This window comes from Chelon labrosus, assembly GCF_963514085.1.
Source record: "Chelon labrosus genome assembly, chromosome: 4".
NCBI classification, from domain to species: domain Eukaryota; kingdom Metazoa; phylum Chordata; class Actinopteri; order Mugiliformes; family Mugilidae; genus Chelon; species Chelon labrosus.
The window spans coordinates 26459970-26485480 of record NC_140340.1 but is presented as its reverse complement, the minus strand read 5'-3'; the positions used below and the strand labels follow the sequence as shown (position 1 = coordinate 26485480).

The 25511-nt window shown below is 42.7% G+C and overlaps 1 protein-coding gene across 1 annotated transcript in view; it reads left to right on the top strand.

The window, feature by feature from the left end:
* The window catches only part of slc25a26 (solute carrier family 25 member 26), a 51853-nt gene that overhangs the window by 15704 nt on the left and 10638 nt on the right, over positions 1–25511 (top strand). The window contains exons 6-7 of the mRNA XM_084543467.1: positions 17154–17198; positions 20822–20891. Coding sequence (XP_084399593.1) covers positions 17154–17198; positions 20822–20891 — 115 coding nt within the window. The remainder of the gene's footprint in view (positions 1–17153; positions 17199–20821; positions 20892–25511) is intronic.

Below are 25511 nucleotides of genomic sequence, written 5' to 3'. Positions count from 1 at the left end.
CCAATATGCCAGGAGCTGTTGTCAAAAAAGTCATTTGTGGGTTTTCCTTATGCTAGAGTTTGTTATTTCTTCTAAAACGATTTAAGAATATTGATGACTCACCCTGCACTCACAGGCGTTTACAAGTTTTGTATCCAATAAAGGCCTTTCTTAAAATGGAATGTCCCTCTTTCATCATCATTACTGGCCGCCTCAGGTCTCGGCACAGGTCTTTACAGACAGGGCTTTTTGGGAAGAGGGCGGCTCCTCTAGCTCAGTTTTTACAGGAAGCATGTCATGATAATGCAAAATCAAATAGTAGTGCTCTAGCTGTTTGAGGGGGACTTTAATTTGGAGGTGGGTTGCTCAAGCAGACCAAATTCTATGTACAGGTTTTGTTGTTGAGGTTAGGTGGAAAGATATCAACTTAAATCCTTTGTCTGAAGTGCTTTAAATTCAAGAAGACAACCTGGGGCAGCTATAGAGCGGCCTCGGCTTGATTTGTCTAACTGAACTGTCTTCTTTATTTTCTTCGCTGACTACTTGCTTGAGTTATGGAAAATCATTTCTGAATGCTTCTCCCGTTGGAGTTGCCTGCAGGTCGAGTCGACCTTTGCTGGAAGAGTGATGACCTTTTTAAACTTCCTCTTTGTCACTGGATGATTCCCGTTGCTTTATCACAGCCGTCACTCCGGGGATTAATGGTTTTACTCCCGCTGCCACTGTTGATGACGGATGAACAGTTCACAGTGACTGGCTGCACCCGTCATTCACATTAGGGGACTTGTGTATACACCATATCTTCTCATTTTTATTTATTTTTTTCTGCACCTCCTCATACGTCCATACTGGCATGCACCTACGGTATTGTAGGCTCCTCACACATCCAGCTCCCCCAAGGTGCACGCTGGCAACAGGACATCTGCTGCCAATCAGGCTAAACCTCAGAAACTTTCCTTAGATCAACACATGGTCTTGCTGATGGGTTCTACAGTTGGAGGGGATAAAGGATTTAGCTACCATGCTGTCAGACCCCCACATGTGCTCTTTGCTCGGTACAGACTTGGCCTGGGGACAGTGCTGTGCTTTTCTGGGCTTCCCTGTTCAGCATGATGCATTAGAAGCCTGTGCCACTGAGACCTATGGATCACACACTTTTGTTAAGTACGTTTGTCCCTGTTGAACACTTACTTCAGTCCGCTCAAAAATCCATCATTGTGACAATAATTCACAATACAGGAATTCTCTGTGCATAACAGCGTTTTTGTTTTTTAGACTTATTACGGAGACGTACTGCCAGACATTTTTCCAGGAAAAAAGGCACCGCTGCTATAGTTAAAAAAATAAAAATTTTATGATTAAAGTTTTAAGCCTCTCCTCTCCAGTGTGTGCGTGCGACATGTGCACGCCGGCCTTGTTAGCCTGTGTGACTCTCAGGGTCTCGGGGCTATGTTTGCTTCCCACAACTTCATGCATGTTTGTCTCAATCCGAGCAGAAAACCTTTGGTGCTCCACATGTGTTTTTAATAACACACAGCCCGACGGCCTGGCAAGAAATTGTGTGTGTGTGTTCGTGTCTGTGCATATGGGCGGGGTGGGGGTCTGGAATGGAGGGAAAAGGGACAGCTATGTTTTGGATGTCACATGGATGGAAATAAGTGTCAGGACCATGCTTCTGTATGTTGGTGCCAGTACACAAAATTGAGAGTGATGGATTATTCCCCTGACAGCAATACTTGTAATGCAGCCTTAGTTTGAGTTGGATGTCTGTTCCACTTGAGTTTAGCAGGTATTAAAGTGACATAATACCCTCACTGCCTAATTGCTTTAAACCCCATCTCATCCAGCCAGTCTATTATTAAGACACTGTTTTAGTAAAAAAATCTTTTATGTGCTGACCCTTCCGTCCGATCCACTCTACGCACTCAGCTTTATCTTATGTCCACTTTATCCTGGAGTGACAGGAGAGAGTGAGAACCGAGGGAGTGGAAAGAGGATAAATCAGTGCTGTGCTAAAGCCAGACACGAGGAAGCACCCAGTAATTAGAGGTTAACCTAACTCTTTTTTACAGCACCACTACTCTTTCATGAGAACCAACGATTCTCATCCTTCTCGCTCTCCTTTCCTCCTCTTTTTTTTTATTTTTTTTTCAAAGCCAGGCCTCTCTTATTTCTGTGGATTTATAGTAACGTTCTATTCAAAAAGTAACTCACGACCGGCCTCTCAATTGGGTCTTGGAATGGTAGTCAACTTAGACCCGGGCGGTGAATTGCATGTCTCGATCGCGTTGCTATCTGCACGTTGTTGCTAGGGATGTCCCGATCAGGTTTTTTTGCCTCCGAGTCCGAGTCCGAGTCATTTGATTTTGAGTATCTGCCGATACCGAGTCCCGATCCGATACTTCTACAGTACATTAAAAAAAATGAACAGCGAAGAAACAGATGCAGGATATCCCTGATTTTTTATTTTATCCTTCTATGATATCAACAATCGCGAATTTTTTTTCATCAACTTTAAAATATCTCCACACCGCAGACATAGCCTATTCGCGCCACTAGCTTGAAGTTGCTGCCGTGTTCTGCTTCCTTTACAGCACGCAGCAAAGTGACGTCATGCCGCATACGTTGTTTCTGTGTGGAGTTGAGACGGTCTGACTCTGTACCACCACATAACAGCAAATAGTACTAAGCTGTTATTTTTCTCATTTGTTTTGAAATATTATAGATCTGATAAAAAAATAATGAGAATAAATATAAATATATATATATATATATATTCGATCCCTGATCGGGATGTAACGTCCGATTCCGATCGAGTCTGAAACCACGTGATCGACCCCGATTTCCGATCACGTGATCGGATCGGGACATCCCTAGTTGTTGCTGCAGGTTTTCTGTTGTGTACGCGCCCCGTTCCCCCTGGCCAGTCATATGAGGCTCTCCAGAAGCAGCACCTGCTCCCCACTTCAAGCCTGCCATATGCCCCCCCCCCCCCGCCCCGTTTCCTTAGCCACAACCATCGTCTTGCTAGCAGCAGCAGTTACGACCCAAAAGCATCTGGAACAAAGCACCTGAATGTCAAGGGTCGCACTGTGATGTCACTGCTTAATGTCCAATGAGAAAAAAAAGAAATATAAAGTGTCACCCGCACCACAAGCATTTACCTCACTCAACCCCAGCAGAGGTTAGGAGTTCAAAACAATTCATAATTCAACACTCATCTACCTCCATGCTAAGATGCAGCTGTTCCTTGTGTGAACCAAATGGTTAATATACAGTATGTTTGCTTGATATACCACAATAATCCTTCAGATAATATTGGATTCAGAGTTAACTTTTATTGAACACAAATATTCAGTGAAATAATTCCTTTCAACAGCTATGGATGGATTGCCATTAAATTTGTCTTGATATTCAAGTTCCCCAGAGGATGAGGCCTATAGACTCAACTTGAGATTGTGATGATGTTCCCCTGTGGATGAATTTATAATGAACTGAGCCTTGACCGTGCTACCAGCAGGTCAAAGTTTTCAGTTAAGTATCTCCACGTACACTGGATTGGTAGGACATTTTGTACTTACTTTACTTTTCCTCTGGCTCCACTTGCAGATTGACATTTTTGGTTTAGGGTCAAATACCTCACCAATTACTGGATTGATTGCGATTAAGTTTGTTACAAGCCATTACGTTCCTCATAGGATGAAGTCAAGGCATGTCAGTGACACGCCATAAATCCATTATAGGGACAAATACTTACAAAATTGATAAAATTTCACACACATTGAAAAGCATATTAGCATACTCTCTTAGTTGTGTTTGAATTTCCAGAAAGAACATTTTCAAAAGATTTATTTGTGTATTCAATAATTTGGCTAAAGAAATAAATAAACGAGTATCACTAAACAACAAAAATCTAAGGTCCTTAACTAAAAGTAACTGTATGATGGCTAAAATCCAATAAAAGGCAGCGTTGAACTAAATAATGGAGTGGTATTGAAGGAAATGGCCTTTCCAGATATGATGCATTGTTTTATTTATTTTTTATTATTTCATTTGAAAAACATATTGGGTCTGTGTTAGTAATCAAAAGAATTACTGACCTATTGACTAGATGGATAATATAGTCAAGCAGTTTAGATGTCTTGTCCATAAAGGGGTTTTCAGTAACAATAGTGCAGCTCAGCTTTATGTCGTGCTGCCTTTTGTCAAGGCCTACAAGGGATTGATCAGGTCCATACATGGTCTTGTTTGACCGTCTCATCTGTCTGTGTGTGTGTGTGTGTGTGTGTGTGTGTGTGTGTGTTTTCAAACTGGTTGCGTCACTGCCAGTATGCACTTTTCTCACTATGGTGTTTTCGTTATTTCCAGCTGTGCTGCTGCTGTGCTTATCTGATTCCCGACTGATAAAGATATGCCGTTGTGTGTGGTTGTGTGTGGTTGTGCGTGTGTGTGTGTGTGTGGGAGAGAGAGAGAGAGAGAGAGAGAGAGAGAGAGAGTAAGAAACGTTGCAGTTGGCCTTCAGGCTGGGATTGGTTAGCCGAATGTCTCTGGTCTGTGTTTTATTGCTGTGGGCATTGCTCCCAGAGAACAGGGTGTTTGTGTGTCTGCACTTCTACTATGTGCGGTTTTTATACAGGCATGTGTGAGTGCCATGCTGGAGATATCAAAGCTAGCAGTCCCATGCTGTACTCCATTTTGTTCCCTCTCTTTTGAAGAGTAGCTCTCACATCAGCACTGAGGGTGTTTAACTATCTTTAACTTAACACTGCACTATAGACTGCCCTGGTAGTAGTCCAACCCACAGCCATAGGGTGGCTGGCAACTGACAATGGCACAGCACATAAGTGGCACATTATTACTGTAAACAGCAAACCAGAATTAGCATAGAAATATTTTGGTTGTCAAATTGTTCAACCACAGATTTGCACATTGTACAATTAAAACACCTAAACTACATCCTTACAGCTTTTGCAGCAGTCCTAACAGTCGCACTAATCCCAGGGGAATTATTAGTCAAAGCGACCTCCATGACTAGCAAAAACTGTCTTGTGTCCAAAAAAACCCACAAGACTGAAACAAAGGAAACTGCACTTGGTGAAGTTTTGTTGAAGACCTTTCACTGCATCAGAGTTCCATCTGCCTTTTAGTTCTTAAGGCCTGATGGGGAATTTGGGTTTTAATAGGACCGTCTGTGGGTCTTGCCCACCCCAAACTTTCATGACGCCTTTTCTTTCCCCAATGATTGGTACATTAACAACTCATTACTGGCTAGAGGATCTAGGCTCAAGGTGTGAAGGGTGGGGTGAAATTTTTAGGGACAGATGCTGTGTTGTTGAGACTGAGAATGTGACCATCTGTCTTCTCGAGCTAAAATGTGTACGTTGCTGTCCTCAAGAGACTGTCCCTCGTCTTACATGTGTTTCCCCAATGTACAGGTCTGTACATTTTTCACTGCGGTGAATAGCGTAAACTACATTGCTCTGTTTTTGCCTGTTTTGTCTTTGGGGTGAACAAGTTTTTGCCTCCATTTCTCTGATAAACCAGCCACGACAAATTCCATTACAAACCCTAGTAATGCGAGTTTCAAGCAGGCACAACCCACAGATCTTCCTAATAAAAACCTAAACTCCCCACCAGTCATTAGGAACTCTATTAGTGAAACTTCTTCAAGGAACCCAACAATTCCAGTTGCCTTCGTTTCAGATTTGTTTTTTGGATATACCATTGCCTAGATGACTGAGAGCACACCTTATAATAAAGTTGTGTGTTCTAGGAAGTATGAGAATATAAACTTAGAATGTTTCTAAATAGTCAGAGGTTTGGACTCACCTACTCCTTCAAGGATTTTTGTCTATATTTAATTTTCTGCCTTATTTGCTGGTAAGAAACTAAAAAGTACACTCGTATGTAGCTCGGTTAACTCTGCAGAACCAACCACCCGTCTCTCCTCAGCCCTCAGCGCCAGCATGTTTTCTCTCAGTCCATTCTCCCACGTCTCACTCCCGGCCTCAGACAGATCCTCAAGCAGCCATACATCTTCCCTCGTGTCAACAGCTAATTGCTTGACCCTCGGGGCATCCTGTACCACAGCACATCACCATTCACTGGCTAATATGCCCTCTGCCACTGATGCCATCTGTCAGTGTCCATGACAGATCAAACTGTCATGGTCATAACACAGTGAAAGAATACACGTTTCATTGTCCTGATAAGTGACCAGTATATTTTATGTTCAAACTGCTAGTTTATTTACCACATCAGGTCTCCACAAGTTTTTAATTTAATTTGCAATTTGACTTATCGGCTCATGTGAATGCCCCTGCTGCTCCACATGCTAGATTTCTCAGACAAAGCAGTGTCAGATGTCTGCCAATGACAAGGTGTGTGTGTCTTTTCTGCCTGTTCTTCTGTATCACCGTCCATTTTGAAGCAACAAGCCGCACAAAGCTGCACACAGGTGGGAGGAAGAAAAAAAATCTCCAACACAACATAAATATTATTCAGAGTTTCTGGGAGGCATTTCTCTCATGTCGATGGAATTACTTTGTTGAATCTCTGCCAGCGCGCTGTTTCTCTCCCCTCCACACCACCGCCAACTCCCGGCTTTCCCTCTCCCTCCCTCTCGCTCTTTCCCTCCACCTTAGAACAAGTCTTAATTTGTCAGAAATATTACTGCCCTGTGTTGAGGTTCGGCGGGCTGAGGCTGCTGATGGGAACTTGGGCCAGCTGCGATTCGCGGGAGAAGTGCCGGCGCTCAAGCCTCTCCCTAGCTTGGCTTGTTTAAACATACAAACACACACACACACACACACACACACACACACACACACACACACACACACACACACACACACACACACACACTATGCGCTGCTCTTGGCATTCAAAACTGTCAGGTGGAATTCTTCAGCAAGTGCAGTCACACTCACGCTAGTTTTTACAGCGCAGAGGAGCTGGGAAGTTTGGGATGAGTGATTGCTCGTCGCTTAAGGCTGAACACTCCTCATAGTTACGCTGTATCTTAAAGGGACATGTGCTCATGCTGCAGGATGCACACAACTGCACGGCCTCCAACACTCCCTAATCTGAGACAAATTTGTGGAAAAGCGTGGAGCACAGGGGGAGTTCTTTGTATGTGCAGTTGGTTTAGTTTTGATATGATTTGTGTGCAACGGGGGGAATATAAGGACAGGTGTGTGTTGCGTTACAGCCGTGGAACCATATTGGGGCCTGCTTTCTGTAACCGTGAGAGCAGGCCTCAGCTTCCACTAACTAGAACTACACAACCACCAAGAGAGAAGTAATCCAACCTTCTCTCCCCCTCTCTCTGTCTCCCTCCCTCAGGCCTCTCTGATGAAGTGAGAGGCCAAACACTGGCCCAGAGAGCCGGATCAGGCTCCTTCTATCGATTGACCTTTTTTTTTTTATGTGTTTGTTTATTTATTTAAAAGGACCTGAACCCCTCTGTCCCTGAGGTGTACTTAGGTGCACCCCCTCCCCTCCCCTCCCCTCTCCTCTCACCCCCTGAACACACATGAACACACACACACAGCCCCCTCTGTCTCTCTTACAGGACTGTACACATACAAATTCCTCCTATGTTTTGTCAGGGTTTTTGCAGCGTCACTGCCGGGTGCATGGCGTGTCGTCACTGCAGTTACTAGGTGTGACATTAGTTCGGACGTATATGCTCGCACGACTTGGGTCCTGTGTTTAGTAATGTGACATACAGCCTGCGCATAATAGGATAATTATTAACAGCCCATATAATGCATGGTTTAAAGAGGCGCCATCTTGGAAGGTTTCAGAGCTTAACCAGCTGTGTTTTCAAATCACGTCATGACACTACTAACATTTGTTTGGATGCTTAAAGTGGCGGATGATGATGATTATGAGTTTAGTATATTATAGTGTGTATAATGATTAGAGTTTAGGCCTGGGAATTGCTGCTAATTTCCTGATTTGATTTGGTTTCTCAAAGTCCCGATTTAGAGATACTTCATTTTGGACTTTATTTTTTACTTTATTTATGGAAGAGACAGAATGAACACAAAATCATTGACAACTTTAGTGTTAATTATGTCTCTCAAATTAGGTTTTGCTTGATAAAACTTGAACTGAATTTGTATTTTTATTTTTTTTATTATTGTATTATTATAAACATAATTGTGATGACAATGCTATAGAACCACAAATATATAAATTAACTGATAGAAAAGATATCATAGAATAAAATAACAGCAGATTATGAAAGTTTTGAAAAAAAAACAACATCAAGCAGTTACATTTGGGGAACAATTTTGTGTGCATGTTTGTATGCTTTAGGTTTTGATATCAAAACCTATTGAATAGAGCGGCTGTTGAGTTTTTACATTCAAAATGTAGAGTAAATGGTACTGTTTTACGTTCCTTTTTCGCACAGTTTGCATATCGTGATCATAAAATATGTTTGACTCTACTCTCCTTGCCCCATTTGGATTTCAAAAATGGTCCAGCTGGAGTTATTTTAGGGAAGTAACTGCTGCCCCCACTCACTTTTTACGTAGAGCTCAGGGTGTTGCAACATGCATCCATATCATATGTCACTCGTACTCTATTATAATAACACTACCCAGCAAGCGCCCTGTGTGTATTTGTATTTTGCTGATTTGCTTGTGGCTGTTGGCACATATTCACTTGTGCAGTTTTTAGTGATTGTTTTTGTATTTTTGTTTTCGTGAGCCCTTGCGTGCTTCACTTGTCTTTGTGTGCACCTTGAGATTGTCCAACAGGTCTGGCTTCTTCCAGCTCGCTGACTTTTCAAGACTGCCGTTGAACCCTTGGCACAGTAATGTACAGAATAGTCCAACACCACCTGCCTCTTTGAAAAGATTGATGACTTTATCAGAATTAAACATATTAAAATCTGATATCTGGCTTTTTGGCATCGGCGTGCCACCGCAGCAAGTTCCTTGTCATACTTTCGTGAGACGCGGCAAGTGGAATGTGGGTGTGTCAGGATGTTTGTGTGAGAAGTATGTGTGTGTGTGTGCACATTTTGGGAAGTGAATCCAGCTTGCAGTCCTGCTGCATTAGCAGGTAATAAATGTGGACTTAGACTGTAGGCTTTGCTCTGCCTGCCTAGTCTGTATGTTGTGTGTGTGTGTGTGTGTGTGTGTGTGTGTGTGTGTGTGTGTGTGTGTGAGTGTTTCTTGGTCTTCACATGGCCCTAGTGATTCTTCACTTTGAATGAGGCTGCTGTTGATTGCTTCACCATATGCTCCCATCTGCTTTCTTTTAAAAGCTCTCCTCTCTTCTCCTCTCTCCTCTCCTCTCCTCTCCTCTCTTCTCCTCTCCTCTCCTCTGTTGTTTCTCAATTTCAACACTTCGGTGACTCACTATTTCTTAAAATGACTACTTAAGTATTTGAAAGGAGTCATCATTTATATAATTTTGTGTATAAACTGAATATGAGACAATACTCATGGTCTCATTTGAAATGATACATTTGGTAAATTCCAGTTTCACAGGTTCAGGAGGTTTTGCCAAATGGACCTGGAATGGCCGCTCGATATCAAGCAGTAACAGAAGATCCACTAGACTTCTCTGGCTCATAAATCATCGGCCCTTTCGCTCATTTGCTCCACATCTGGTGGCAAGAATGGAGCAGAATGTGGTTGGGTTCAGGATTGCACCATAGTGTCTTGACTGAGTTAGAGTGTGAGCTGTGTCTGGGATTTCATAATATAACAGTAAAATCTGCAAGGGGGTCCCTTACTGTCATTGAAATGACCGTAAATAATGTAATGGAGTCTATACAGGCTTTGTGAAACCATATAATGCAAGTTCTGACAGGTTTTTTGCAAAGTGGGAGTCTGCCCATGTTTTGCACAAGGCGCAGATTTCTATACTACAACTATTGTTTGAAAAAGTGATTGGCTGTTTGGCATTATAGATAATTAAAGTTGGATGATCCACTTAGGCCAAGATACATTAGAGATTTGTTATTCAGTCGTCACAGTTCCCACAACAGTGTGTGCACTCAGAGCAGTGGGTTGGCATTTGTGCAGCGCCCAGGGAGCAGTTTGGAGGTTTAAGCGCTTGCCCAAGGCAATGGGGGGAAGCAAACCTGTGACCCTATGGTATCAAAGCTGCTTTTCTAACCACTACTCACCACAGTTAAGTTCGATAGGAATGGCTGTAATCTTGTTGGGTTTTAGTCAGTGTAATTAGTGGTTAGGTTTGTTGTTGCCAAGGATAATATCAATGCTTTTAACGAGTTAAAAATGCTGGTTAAATGACTGATTTAAATATTTTTAGCTAGCTGTATATAATCTCTATAGAATTGTATTATTTTCAACATTGTTATGCTTGAATTTTTGCTTGAAAGTTGGTTTTGGAGGGCTGTGGTGCTGTTTTTGTTGGGAAAGAAATCTCTTGGAAAAGATGAATAACGTCTCTCATCTGTCAGTTTGGCCATCTATACATTTGTCTGCTTGTCTCTTAATATCAATCTCTCTTACCGTTTCTCTCCTTCTTAATACTCATTAGTATGCAAAGGCTGTGCTATGACCTATTAAAAGTCATTTGTCAAATTGCAGCCAACTGGCCTGCCCGCAATCAGCCTCAATGTGAATATATTTTGACATGTGTTTTTCCTGCCCTCCGCTGAGTGCCTAAGGACCTGTGACAGCCCGGAGCCTCTCTGAATACTAATAAAGTTAGAACTAATACAGTTGGCAAGGACGCATACACATGCACGCACAGAAACAGGAGCACTGTCAGCAGAATGACACAGCGGACGCAATCTCCATATTTGTATAATATTGTACCTGACAGTCACAGCAAGTGGCACTGTCATCTTTGATCACTCGCAAAATGCTTCAGCCGGCAAACATATAATGCCGCTCTTCACACACGCATACACATCAGCGGAAATACCATTAAGCACGGCAGTATATTCATATTGCAGAAACGCAAGGCATACACATGCAGGATAGCATGTTTGTGTGACGGCTTTGTGTGTTTCCCAGCAGTGGAATCCTGTCCCTGGAGGACGGCTGGATGACACAGATGTTTGTGGAGCAGATGTTGCTGAGCTCCTGGAACTCTGTCGCTGAACCATAGTTTTACTTTATTTTGTCGAAAAAGATTTACAATGGCAAATACAGAGGTGGCCGTATGTAATCTGTAATATTTAATTTGGGCTGTGAAATGACAGCAGCTGCAGATTAGGAGAAGGGAGTGGGTTGTGTGATTGGACAAATCTGTAATTTATCTGTGACTGGCAGAGTCCACTGCCAGTTAATTATTTATTTTCAGTCGACGTCATGTCAATTTCTGTCATATATTGCTAATTTAATGGTTTTCCTCCATGAGACTCCAACCCGTAAAATTCAGTTCAAAGAAAAGACAGCTGGGCCGTATTATGAACTTTCTCATTGTTCTGATTCACATCTTTCACGCAGCAGGCGATGACTAAATGACAGTGAGGCCATCTTTCGTGTTTGCTGTCTAATCAATAGCAATTTAGAAATCATAGAACCTGTACCTCTGAACGTCTTATTAATATGGAAAGTAAAAAAAGAGAAAGAAATACTATTTAAGTAAATGAATACATAATTAAACCATTTAATATAAAAACTAGGGGTGGGACTCGATTAAAAAAATTAATCGAATTAATTCTCGATTAATCATATTTTAATCGCATAACAATATATGCCCCAAAAAGCAACATTTTTTTTTTTTATTTAAATGGATTTTAATGGACGACTGAATCAAATAATACACACAGACATGAATATTGTAAACTCAAGCTCTTTTAATGTCTTGAAAAATTCATTTAATTGCATTTCCATTCAAAACAGTAGAAAAAGAAAGAAAATATCCCAGGCCAAAATTGAACAGACCTATAGTTAAAGTGCCATTTTAAGTACATTAAGTACTTTTTCAGAACAGTGTTGACTTTAAATGTAAAGCCAAAGAGGGACGAGTCCAACTGGCGGGCATGGCAAATGTGACATACGGCTAGCCCGGTGTTGGCCGGTCAGAAAAGTTTGAATTAGTTGCAGAGCCTGGTCTAATTTCATTGGTAATCCATATAAGGATTGGTTCATTTTGAACTGCAAACACCAACTGAATAAGAAAATAAATTTAAAAAATCATCACCAAAATCAAAAGGATTATTCTTCTTGGGACTGTTCCAACACTGGTCTTTACAACATTCTAGAACAAACCACGTGGTATTTGAGATATTTCAGTGTATACTAACATGAGAGTCACGCCGCTAACATGGCTAGACAAAACAAAATAAACAGTATGTTTTCCAATTCCGGTCGTCTTTACTTTATAGCTTTAAAAATCAGTGGCCTTCCATTCTTTGAGCGTGTCTGTGTGTTTTTGTGGAGATTTTTATGTCAAGTGGCAGGTCTTGTTTTCAGACCTCAACAGCGTGTTAAATGCACTGGGTGTGTTCATCTCTCTGGTTGTCGCTATGATTCGGTTGTTGTTCATGCAGCCGTAGAAGTGTACTGATTGGCTCAAGCTGGAGTTGAGTGAGCTAGTAAACTTTTGGCAGGCGGAGGGAAACCTCAGTCATTTTCAATGGACATAAACATCACTGCTGCTCTGCCTTCAGGGAAGCATTTCCTCCTGCTGACTGATCCTTTAAATACCAGCTACACGTTAAATACTACAATTATTTGAACAATTAAAAGCCACACTTCCTTATTATGATCGTTTGTTTACATGTTTCTGGTTCTCTCTAGTGGGATTCTGTTCTTCCGTGGCTAGATGATGCAGACTTTCTTTTCCACTGCTTAAAGGAACTGATGAAGACCAGTCTGTTTTATAACGAAACAATCATTCAGACACGCACGCAGTGAGTTTAACTTGGCTTCACAGAGCTGAATAGGCCACGGTGGCTGAAGCATTATACGAGGCAGAGAGATGAGATGGAATCAGGAGTTACCGCCGCGGAGCAGCGTGTGGTTTGTGCTGCCGGCTGTCTTCATGCTAGCCCAGCGTAGAATGGCCCTGGCTGCCTGCACGGTTGTGTGCTAGTCTAGCATGACATAGCCGAGGTCTAAATGTGTCCTCAACGCTTGTGGCAGACCCTTCTGTAACTCGAGAATATCAAAACCATGCGGTGCGCCCACTGGTAAACGTTTGCAGAAAGTGTTCCTTCTGGACTTCAGGTTCAGCACCTGCAACCATTTACTACCAGGTGGCTCTACACAGTGTCCTGGAGCAGCACGCTGAGCCTCTGATTCACCCAGTATGCTGCTAACCACTTTTACAGTGAATTAATCTGACACTTATTTGGTTGAAGTCAGATAAAAATGCAGCTTCTTTATACTTTCAATATCTTTTGCACACTTGGACACAGTGATCCGAGTGACTAATAACAGAGCACTGTGGTTGATGTATTTATTGTCTTGTTAGCGAAATAGCTTCTTGTGTTAGGTTTTTCTGTCTTCCTATAAAATGATGACATTTTATAAACACCAGAAAAATTGTAAAATTTCCTCACTCAGTGGTAGGGGAACTTAAAAATGACAGCAGGCCCAAGAAACGTGTGGTTCTTATTATCTTTCTTCACTCGTGATCGCAAGGAAAGGAAGGATATGAGCGGCGCCCCCAGCCATCAAGTGCACAAGGTGATGCTCTTGTCTGTTTCCATGGTTACCTCCCCTAGAAAACAGAAAGAAAGAAACTATTTTTTGGGGGGTTTTTTTGCCTTGGGCTGTATTTGCTTTTGCACACATTGCTGAGCTTAACAGAAATTAGTAGACTTCCAGTTACATTTTCACTGGATAGTGCAGTGGTCTGATGTCCTTAATCCTTTCTTAAGGCCCTTCCTCATATAAGGCAATTTGCTTGTCGCCCATCGCTTTATCGCTGACAGTTGGTCGCTAGTGCATAGGTAACCATCTCCTCGGGGCACCTCGGCCACCTACCTACGTATATTTTCCACCCCACAAGTTTCAGCAGTGAAACAAGCAAAACCTAAACTGACATTATGAATCATCAAGAACTAGCTCTTCTGGCTGTCACCACTCTATTTAAAAACAAAATACCTTCAACGACTTAACGACGACGCCACTCAAACTGGGTTGACTCGATGCTCTAGGCCCCTCTATCTGTGGTATTTCCTTGTGGTTTCCTTGTCAGTCACCCGTATCTGTTTGGTTATCGGCTAAATCAAGTTGTGATCTCAAATTTGGGGTTAGTTCAACTTGGTGCCCGCCCACTTCACGTCCCCAAAGAGTTTTTCACCTGTCGCCGCTACAACTGTTGAATTTCAACGAACACAAACTTGCTTTACTGACTCCCTGTCTCTGTGTCTTCCTGTCTCTACCGATCGTCCCGATGATTAACTGCTTCCCTCATCTCCCTTCTGTCCTCCAGCCTGTGTATTTGATATTACAACTCAAACAAACAAACACACCGGGCTGGATTCTGCTATGCGTCACATCGAGTCAGGTTCATACTTGTTTCAAACGTGTGTCTGTTTGCTCTCAGCCCTTCTTTAACTCGGAAAAGCTTATCAATTTTAATCAAACGTCACATGGATTTCAGATGTTTCGTTTCTGCCTAGCAGCCGGTGCGTACACACACACAGCATGCACAGTGTGTCAGGGGTGTCAAACCAAGTCATAAATCACTGGTGGATCATTCTTTCCAGATCCTCTGCTGAACCCATCTGTCTTTCCCTTTCTCTCTTTGCACTCACTGCCACTATTAAAAAAGATCTTCTAGGTGACGTTTTTGCTCAAAAAATTTATAATTATTTAAGCATTTATTAGGCAGTAGGTATTAGCTAAATTTCAAATTAATTTAGAACAACAAGACACTGAAGACGATTGTGAAACAAAATGTAAATATGTTATGGAGCAGTTTTTGAAAGAGACAGGATGTAGTACTATAGACATTAACAATTTAACATCTGTTATATGCGCAAGACGTCCAAAAGTTATAAAGTATAAATATTAAATGAGTCAGGACATGCTGTATGTTGACTCAGGATAACTTTCCAGTTTAATAGCAGTGGTCACCCCAACACCTACCCTCTCTTTGTCTGTGTCTTTCTCTTTTCCTGGCCTGGAAAAGCAGAGCTCATCAGGGTGGTAATAAAAGACAGGTGCACTTTTATAACAGTCCACTTTCAGGGGGCTGGATACCAGACTTACAGTACGTCAAATAAAGTTTTTAGATAATCTCAGAGGACTGAGGGAATTTGCTTCTGTCTGCCCGGATAGACCAGATGGCCGAACACTTCTGTTTCTCCACATACCAGTCTGGCTTTATCAAGCAAGAGCTTTTATGAAAATTATCAGCAATACATCCCCTCTTCCTCTATGTTGACATTAGTAATAAAGTAATGTTAACGTCACGTTTACATTTAACACATTTGGACAGTCGGCCATTTATCATTTTTTTAAAAAAAGTGAAAGTGGTAATGTGATGCATTTCAGTGCTGGTTGACTTGGCAGCACTTGTAGTTAGTGATTAGAATTTTGGGGGCAGCAAAACAAATTATTCTTTTATCAAAGAGGTCAGGTGCTAATTAGTCCTTTTCCATCCTTCTGTTAGCAACCGTGATCTGACCTTCTGCAAACAGCAGGACACAGTGACAGTGACACTTCATCTAACAGCTCACTGTAGCTGCTCAACAAGAAATATTCTTGTTTCTTTGCCAAAAATGACAGATGATGATTTATCATTCTGCATTCATACAAATATCTGTTTCTAGAAATTACATTAGCAGTAAATCAATAGAACATTTTTCCAGGAATGTTGTCACAGACATGCAGTTCTTAATAATTCATATATAAATGCAGCAATAATTTCATCAGTGGACCATAGGCTCTGTCACCTTTCTGTTTCCTCATTCAGTGATACGGCCGTTACCATGTTAGTCATGGTAATGGACACTATTACACCTTACTTTCATCCCTGTGTATATTATATATATTCTTCTATCTCTATTTCTTGTACATTTATACTAACATGCTAATTTGTACATTTTGCTTCTACTATTTTATTTTATTTTATTTTATTTTATCTTATTTAATCTTTCTTTATCCGTGGTTCTTAAGAGTGTTACTGCTACTGTGACCAAGCAATTTCCCTTGTGGATGAATAAAGTTTAAGTAGCAGACATTTTTTTATGAAAATCTCTAGGATTGCTACTTTACGACGGCTTTCACACCTTTACTTTCATAGTCAACTAGTAATATGATACTATAAAAATGTCTTATATTCATCTCTCAAAAAGAAGATACCGTTTCATTTAATCTCCTTTGAATGGAGTGTTTATATGAGGTCAGTTCATTTGGACTGCTTAATAAGCTCATTAGGTGGTGGTATAAACACAGCTCATGCATTGTGTTTGCGGCCCAGCTGACTCACAGCTGGATCCAGTTTATACCGATGTGCGAACACAGTCTGATGGAGCACGTAGGTGGAGGCTGCACAGACGGATGAATGCTCCTCTTGTTGCTGGGATCAGAGACCGATGACACAACTCAGTGTCACTTTATTTATTCCTCCCTTTGCTTTTGTTTTTCTTCCCGCTCCTCCTTCCCGTCCTGCTGCGACGTTCCGGCAGCACAAGATGACAGGACACATCTCGTGTGTGTCTGCAGTGTGTATAAGAGAATATGCATGTCTTTTTGAATTAGCCTTTTTGTGCGTCTTTCTGTGTGCGTGTGTGTGTTTACATAAAGTATACCCTTTCCTGTGCATGTGTGCGAGGGAGCGTGTGTGGTCTGTGTGTCATTTGCCCCTTTGGCTTGGCACTGCCATCGATTTCCTCCTGCTGTAACTTCCTGCCTCTGCCGATTGAGTGTTTCCAGTGGCAACACACACGCACACACACACACACTCCAGCCTCCACTCTCGACCCTTCCTCCATCCCTCTATTCCTCTATTCCTCTCTCCAAGTTTGCTCCGTCCTTCCATCCATCTATCCGTTCGGGACTGCCAGACCACAGCCCTTCTCATTCATTAATCATCAGCAGTGAGAAGGAACAAGGGAGCAGTCAGACGAGTGAGAGGAAACAGAGAGAGGTGGCAGGAATGACAAGTGCAAGAGATTGGAGGTTAAAGATGAAACTCGAACCTCCAGAAAAATCAAAAAACTAATGCTGACATAATCCAGATGATTTAAACCCTGTGCGTTTGTTTTTCAGATCCCGTTCTCTCTGGTGCAGTTTCCACTTTGGGAGTATTTAAAGGTACGCATCTGTTCACTAATTTTTGTTTGTCTAGCTCATTCCCCCTGGGTTTTTATTGTTTGTCTATTTCATCCCTACACCACCCCTCTGTGCAGTGATTATTCCCTGTAATAAATTCGTAGTAAAGTTATAGTACTGTGCTTACACTGTGACACATTTACAGCAGGCTCACCCTCTGCATTCCCCTGTATCATTGCGGCAGGCAAAAATGGGACTTTACATCCCCAGTTTAATGGTTTGTCATGACCGCCATCAAACCATCCTTCAATTTATCATGAGCTCCGAGCATATCCAGTCCTCTATATCTCTCTTATTGTAGTCTCAATGTCTTTTTTTTTTTTTCCTCCTCGCCACCCTCTCTCGCTGTCTTTTCATCGTGTGGCCCTGAACGCATAAAAAGCCGTTTCTCTTTGAAAAGACGGCGTTTTGTTGGCGTGACATCATGTCTCAAGGGCGCGAGAGGCGGACAGTCAAACATTCCATCAATGTTGGGAGCTAACGGCCCGAGCTAAGGCGAACAATACGGCGCACAGCTGTGTGTGCGTGCACGTGTGCGTGTGCGTCGTGTGCTTGCTAGGGTTAGATTTTTTGTCGTCCACAAGTGTCTCTTTGTCCTTCAGTCAAAGGCCCTCTCTCTCCAGGCCATCTGGACACATCCGTTGGTGGAGAGCTGCACTGCAGTAATCTGGACCTCTCCTAATAACTTACTTCAGTTCGCCAACTAGCCGAGGAGGCTTTCAAGCAAACAGGTCTTTACTGCCGTTCCTCCACGGTGACCACCACGGCGTTCAGAGACTGTCTCAAACCAAAATAATGTGATTCAGTTTGAAAAATGCTAGACTGAAGGGATTTGTGAGAGTGCCTGTGTGTGGCACGATCTCCCATCTGCTTTGCGGGATTGTAATGTGCTGTGTTATGGCCTTTTTCTTTTTATTTCACTCTGAGCCAGCACAGCTGTCAGAGACAAAAAAAGAAGAAAACCAACCAACCCAAGGCTGTAGGGTTTTTTAGGAGAGGTGAAAGCACCTGAATCCTTCTGTGGAGTTCATTCAGTTCAGGTGATCCTTGAATTTCTTGGTTATCAGGATAAGGCGTGTTGGAGACTTTCATAAATTATGAGAGACTTTCACACATTGTTCTCTGCGGTGAGATTTAATGCCTGTTCACACCAGGCTTTTAGTGTCCATGTGAATAATCCTCACAGTTCTTTCAGACATTAATTGCACAAGATTGTGGTTTTCAGTTGGTTGTTTTTTCCCAACAGCAACAGTAGAATGAGGCTCACAGTCATTTCCATCTGTCCTGACCTCAAAAATAACATTAGCAAAACAGGAGGGTGTAACACATCTAGGTTAGGATTGAACACCAACAGAGAGCCACAAAAAATCCAAGGAATTCTAAGTGAAAGACGTGATGGGAACTAAGACTGAACCAGGGAGATGCGTATGTAGTGTCCCGACACACAGCGCTATGCGATGCACACAGACCCACCGCCTCTTTCCTGTGGGAAGTCATCCAGGTGCAAAGTCTGACCCTGACATGAGGGTTCACAGGTCAAAAAGTTTGTTTTCCCAGGTTTACTCCTTATTATTTATTCATGAAACGCAGAGTAAGGGAGGGAGAGAGTCAGAAAGGGAGAGAAACAGAGGAATCCCCCAGCGTGAGGCCTTTGATGTGGAAAACAAAATCTCTTTTTTAATCTGCCCTGTAATGGAATACACATGACACATCCTGAGCTCACACACTCTCTATCTGCCATTGATTCTTTCTTCTGCCTCTCCTCTGTATTTACGTGTTTGTGTTTGCATGCACATGCACGCACCCCCGCGTATTTTTTTGTGATGTCCACATGTGTGTGGGATAGGAGGAGAATGAGATAACGTGCAACAGGTTGAACTCGTGAGGGGGGCAATGGACAAAGAAAATATTAGTAATCGCTTCATGCTGTTGCTCAATTGCTCTCCCTGAGAAGTAATCATACCTTGCAGCGCTCGAGGCAGCCCAGCTGTCCACATGGATTTCATACAGAGACTAAACCTTGCGTGGTCGGTCTCCTCATCGCTTTGCCCGAAACTAGTCGGGGGGAGAAAAAGAGACAGCCTCGCTTCACATCCGCCGCTCAATATCAAAATAAAAACATCAGGTGGTTTCAGTCAGTCGCCAGTCGCATGTGTGGGTTTTTAGACTCCGTAAGTACTTATTTGGCGAAATAATACAGTGTAAATCATGCTGTCTGTATCTACATCCATTGCTGCTGACGCTGTTTAATGGCAGTGTAGCTTGACCTGTACAATGGTGTAAAAGCATTTTCAAACACTCTAATCATTGAAGAATGTTTTGGACAAATAAAAACACACATAGAATGGTCATACAAATAAATAAATTGAAAATCAATTCAGAATCTATTTTCTATGATTCATTGCCAGTAAAATCTAGTATGCTTTCAACAACATTTACAAGGACTTCTATAGCGCACAATTAATGCGTGCCTGTTCTGTTATTATGACCTCGTCCCAAATTGCAGTTTGAAAATCACAAAGTGTTCAAAGCAGCAGTGAGGCTGTGGAAAGCAAGCAGAATCCGAAGTGCAGTCATAGTAAATAGCATAAAGCCTGCATATTTTCCACTCCCATGTTGTCATTAAAAACTTGAACTCAACTATGAAAATCAATTATTTGTGATTAAATATTTTAATTTACTGACTGCCCTAATAATTATACATTATTATTGTTGTTATTAGTGGTAGTAGTCGTATATATTGTTGTTGTTGATAGATTATATTAAACATTAATGGTTATCAATACCCTGGAAGCCAGCCTGAACCTTCCCACCCACAATATTTTGGTAGGAAAAAGTTGCCTGGAGTCGCTATGTTGTAAATAATCCTCCAGCTAAGCTCTGATGGCCCCAGTCAAATTGTGTGTGCGTGATTTATGAGTTGAAGTTGAGTAACAGCAATGTAGTCATACATGTCATCTATGAAATGGCTCTGATTGGTTGGACATCTGTCCAATTATTTTTTATATTTTCTCTGTATTGGTTGAAACACTGCCCATGATGAAACACAAAGAGTGTGTTACCAAACTTATATTCTGATTCTGGCTAAGCCACGCCATTTTCTCCAGTGAGCTCTCCTTACTTTGATAGCACAGTATTTCACACTGGCTTCCAGGCTCGTATCAGACTGATTAACAAATAATTGAACGTGTTAATAAGTGCATTTGATATGTGAATATGTGATGAACTAACACGATGGCATCTACACAAAATGTCTGAAGATTTAGCGCAATTTAGTGGGAACGCGTCTTCAGATTCTCTTGCCTCCCTCTCGTCCCGTCCCAGTTCTTGGGAAACAAGTAGCATGACATCACTGGGGAGACGAGGCAACACAAAAATAGCCGGACAGCCCCTTTTCCCAGCCCAGACAGGACCCCAGACCAGACCAAGGTTCACAATGTGTTTTCAGTGTGTCTGATATCTCCACTAACTACAATCATCCTCTCTCTCTTTCTCTCTCCCTGTCTATCTCCCTCTTTCTCTGTTTTTCTTGCTCTTTCATCATCCCCCTCCACGGACTCCGTCCTCTCTCTTTCTCTCTCTCTCTGTTTCTCTCTTTCTCCCAGACGCTGTGGTCATGGAGGCAAGGTCACACGCTCTACTCTTGGCAGGCAGCAGTATGTGGAGCTTTTGCAGGTGCAGGGGATTATATGCTGCTTTGGGAAAGAGGCGGTGGGGGGGTGGGGGTGGTAAAAGGGGATCGAAGCGGTACTGAGGAGTGGATGGTGTCTGGATGGATAGATAGATGGTGGATGGGTGAGTAGATGGCCAGGAGGGCAGGACAAGTTTACCTACGTAAGCCGCATTCTTGTAAGATGCCTCAAAGGTGAGATCTGCGTGCAAACCACATCCTCACCTGCACACCAGACCTGCTGAAGTCGAGAGGACTGAGGAAAAAATGAGAACAGTCTTTTTTTTTTTTTTTTCAACCACTGTTACCAAACAGCGTATCACTTGCTATCCTCAGTGCAGTGATCCTGCATTGTTTTCTCGAAAGAAAAGTCCCTTCATCACGGTTCTCAAGCCACAGACTTTATGGTTCTGTCTTCGACTGGATGAGTATCAGGGGACAGACAGACAATCAGGGGGAAATAGAGGAGGGATGAGAGGGGCCAGTTTCTGGGTATGGGCCCCTGCAGCTGTGCGACCTCCTGAGCACTGGAGCCTGAAGTGGTTTTAGAAAGAGGGAAAGGCGCAGGAAAAGAGTGAAAGAAGGGAAGGGAGTTGATTAAAAACTCTCCGAATAAGAAAAAAGACTTGAGACACTACTCGAGAATTAAATCAAACCAGGAAACAAAAGAGATGCATTCTTTTTGAGACTAGCTTTATGTTTGTTCCTTATTCAGATAGACGTTTTAAACCCAGAAACAAAGGTCACATCCAAGTATCATTCTGATCTTGATGTTTTATTTCTACAAAGACCTGAACATTAGCATTGATAATAAAATGCGTTTGGAATAAAATATTAATAGTACATACAAGAAGGTCCAGGAGGGCTTCTTCTCTCTAAAGGTAGGGTCACGCCAAACTGATATCAAAGAATTACCCAACTGTGGCGTCACCTCACCTCCCCAGTGCCGTTGTCGTGACAAAAAAACTTGAATACACTACAGCCACATATGTTCTTGGTCTGTGTAAGAGGAAATAACTGCCACAAGAGTCCACCTAGTGCCAACGATGTGCAACTCACCACAAACACAAGGGTCACAGACACTCACCGACTGGAAACACTGGAAAACAGCGGGCCATTTGCTTGGTGTGTTACTTCCCTAACTAAGAAAATGTTCCTGCGGGATTTTACCGGATCTGGAGTGATAATCATGATCTGATAAATAAAAATAGCTTATTGTAAGTGGTCCCTCCTCAGTAACTTTCCTGGCAAGAGCCTTGAGCAGGAAGAGGAAATCTATTATAAAACTCTTCAACTCTTCAAACTATTCAAAGCGCCTTTTTAATGCTTCGAGAATATGGTACTCCTGAGAGTAGTTTTCAGGTATGGGCACAGTAGGGGAAGCATGGTTGGATTAATGAAGGCTTAGCTAGTCAGGTAAGACACACAACATGAAAGTTGAGCTGTTTTCTGTTGCTCCTCTGATGTTTGCTTCACCCATTTACAGTCAATTCCCGTTCCAAGCATGCATCCATCAGTGATGTTACCGAAAGCTTGAGTGACACACAGTGACTTGGCGACAGTGTCGCTTGCAACGCTGACCGAGTTGTAGCTTATGTCGCCTATAGTGCAAATGTGCCGTACGTGTAAGCCATGACAGTGTAGTCCATCCGGCTTCCAGGCTAGAAAATCCTCCAGTTAAACTAAACAAGAAATGTTTCAATGAAGCCTAACACTGTTGATCCAGCATTTAAACCAATCAGCTCTTAGATCAAGGAAGTGCCAGGGGTTTTCATCGTGCCCTGAGGTTTTGCATTCAGTGGAGAAAAACTGTAGCCACGTTGATCTCATGAAGTCATTGTTCCCCACACATACATGAGCAGGCAGGTTGGGAGCCAGACCAGATTTCACCAGCACGCATTGTGCGGCAGTCATGTGTGAGCGTTTGTGTGCAGGCCTGGCTCATCTTGAACAATCCTGTACTCGTTGAATCACCAGGTTTAGTAACATCACATGATTCCCAGCATACTGTAGTTCCTCTCAACTTCAGCTTTTGATCTGATTGGCTCAGATAAGTGAAAACACATGTGGCTTTGCAGTATGATCAGTTTCTAACTCGTTTTTAACTCTGTGATATGAGTGTGGTGTAAAACCACCGACCTTTGAAGTGAATACCACTGATGACCTAATTATAGTGTAACAGTATTTCTGTTAATGTTGCTTTGACACGTACCACCACCTGAACATTGTTGCAGACCAAGCATAACCACATGGCTACAGCATCCTTGCATCTTGGTGCCATATGTTCCTCACATAAGTGACACACACTAATCTTTGCTCGCTATGAGTGCCGCTTCAAGGCTCGATAAGAAGCTAACAACGTCCTCTGATAAAGACATGAGGTGACTTTTCTTGTAAGTTTTCTTACTTTGGTTGTTGAGCTGTAGACATGGGTCAGCACGGGCACCCTGACTGGTCTGTGGTTTCACAGCTTCATACAAAAATAATACCTACCAAACTGTGATGCCTTGGGCCACTTTTAATATGTACTGACTGTTATTGCAGAAATAAGAACACCCCTCAAGATCCCAAACTGATCAAGTATCTGTGGGATGATCCACAGAGGCCCCTCCCCTCAAACTGTGGGACCCAAAGGCCCCCACTAACACCCTCAGAAGGCCCATGTCCATTCTCTGTCACAACTGTTTTGGAGGCACAAGGGAGACCTACACAATATTAGGAAGGTGGTCATAATGTTATGCCTGATCAGTGTATAGCAAAGTAGCATGTGCATCCAGTGTCGTTGCTCTCGAGTAAAAATAAAAAAAGTCACTTCATGTGTCTTTCCACCCATTTTCTCTTTTGCTTTTTCATGATAAAAAAGCAAAACCACAATCTAAATTCATATTCCCGACAAAGTTCAGTTCTGCAGACCAGACCGTTGAGCAGTCGTTGGACTCCATAACAGTCAATAACTCTTACGATGCTGAAAGAAGCCAGACAAAAGGAAGATTGAAGTAAGCTGCTCAGGGGCGACACTGAGATGGAGATGGAGGTGAAAGAGAGAAAAGGAAATAAGGACACGACACCCTGAGGAGCTGAGACGTGGCCCTGCGCCACCCCACCTGGCCTCTGGCCTCAGTGGGAAGAAGAGGGAGAAAGAAATCTGATTAAGTTGCAGACAGAGATATGCATAGAAAGGACAGCATAAAAGATATAACTGCTAGGTGTTGGTCCTAAAAACATGTTTGGATTTGTCAGAGGGAGTTTTTTTTTTTGCTGACTTGAACCTATTGTAGAGCTAGTGAAAGTTAAATTCTTAATAATAATCCACTGCAAGTAAATAAATGTGTTGTGTTTGAGTATTCAGCTCAATGAGTCATTCAGGGTTAATTCTGAGAAATTGGATTATGTGGGAAAAGAATTTGACACAAATAGAAGTGAGGGGGTGGTAGGGCTTGTGTGTGTGTGTGTGTGTGTGTGTGTGTGTGTGCGAGCGAAGTGGGGCGGGGCCTGGAGGAACAGGGGGGGCCGTGGGGTCCAGGGTGGGAGTCAAGTTCACATCCCTCCGTGACCAAGCTGCCGTCCAAGAGGGATCCTCAAGTTTCAGTCACTTCCCCTTACATTGCACTTCACACTCTCTCTTTCACTCGTACATAATCTGCTTGACACTGGAAATGCTCACACAGGCGCTTTTAATCATCCCAGATATCTCCACCAGTGCCCCGCATTAACTTACGGCGGACTTGACCCCGCACGAACCTCCTACTGAAAACGGCCCAGCCCGAGGTTACATCAGCCACTGACTGAGTGTCTAAACTTCATCCCGTCACTTTCTCCTCCCCTCCTCCCTTTTAGCGAAAGTTAGATCACTCAGATGAGATGTGTAAGATTTACTGAGTTAATACTTGCTTTTACTGCTATCTAAGAATATTACAAAACATCTATCTTTTTATGCTCTTGAGTCAATCCACCCGAGAAGAGAAAACAAATCATTTCTGTCCTCTTATAATCAGCCAGCATTAACTAGTGAAACGTCACGCCGCACAAATCTGAATGTTTTCCCGTATCCTCGGCTCGCTTGCAGCCGCATTGCTCCTCGGTGGCCCATATGGATGTGTTTGTGGAGAGCAGTTGCTATGTTTGTGACACACACACACGCACGCAGAGTTTCTCACTTACGCTCGCACTTCAGCTCAGCGGGGACGCGTCTGGATTGAGCCGCCCCGTCCAGCTTCCAGCTTGTGCGGTGTCGGAGGGAAGTCGGGGTGTGACTGCTTCTATAAAGCTCACAGGAGTCAGTGGCGCTTGTGCACATGTAGCCAGGTGTGTGTGCATGTTTATGTGCTGGAAAAGGAAGTTTGTGTGTGTGTGTGTGTGTGTGTGTGTGTGTGTGTGTGTGGGTGTGTGTGTAGCTCAGAGGAAAGGTGTCGGTTGAGTCAGTAGGAAAGGGGGGGAGGTGGGAATAGTAGTGTGTCTGGTTTTTGCGGTCTAATAACAGAGCGGGGGGAAGGTTTGGGACGAGGAATATCATCATTTTCACGGACTCAATGGAGAGTAGGGCCAAGAGTTGCACTGTTTATTGCTGAATTAATATGTTACTGTAACTGCGGTTAAGTAATTGGACACTTTTATGGGTTAATTTC